This window comes from Eimeria mitis, genomic scaffold (assembly GCF_000499745.2).
Source record: "Eimeria mitis Houghton genomic scaffold, Emh_scaff1042, whole genome shotgun sequence".
NCBI lineage: Eukaryota > Apicomplexa > Conoidasida > Eucoccidiorida > Eimeriidae > Eimeria > Eimeria mitis.
In genome coordinates, this window is record NW_013567252.1 from 9,421 (window position 1) to 9,932 (window position 512).

The 512-nt window shown below is 55.3% G+C and overlaps 1 protein-coding gene across 1 annotated transcript in view; it reads right to left on the minus strand.

Moving 5' to 3' along the window:
- Positions 1-512, minus strand: part of EMH_0028180 (uncharacterized protein) — a gene marked incomplete at both ends in the record, with an annotated part of 3,018 nt that overhangs the window by 2,214 nt on the left and 292 nt on the right. The window contains one exon of the mRNA XM_013494128.1: positions 1-305. Coding sequence (XP_013349582.1) covers positions 1-305 — 305 coding nt within the window. The remainder of the gene's footprint in view (positions 306-512) is intronic.

A 512-nucleotide genomic window follows, 5' to 3' on the forward strand; every position in this document is an offset into this window, starting at 1 on the left:
CGTCTCGTTTGCTGCTGCAGTGTCTGCTGCTTCCTCCTGTTGCTGCTGCTGCTGCTGCTGCTGCTGCTGCTGCTGCAGCTGCACGAAGGCAGGAACGAAGTTGGACTCCTCTGTTGCTGCCCCCCCAGCGCCATGCTGCTGCAGCAGCAGCGGCAGCCTGTGCTGCTGCTGTTGCTGCTGCTTCTGTTGCTGCTGCTGCTGCTGCAGCAGCACCTGCTGCTGCTGCTGCTGCAGCAAAGATATCCCCATGTCTGTCTCCACTGTGGGTATCTCCAGGTGAGAAAAACCCGCATACACACGGTTGCCTGCACGCACACTAAACCCTAAACCCTAAACCCTAAACCCTAAACCCTAAACCCTAAACCACTCAATTTGCATTGCAGACTCGAACCCGCAACCCTGTGAATACAAACCTGGGTCGGATACCTCTAGGGTTTAAAACTAGGGTTTAGGGTTTAGGGTTTAGGGTTTAGGGTTTGAGGGCTGTTGCGTACCTGCAAGGTGCACTGCTA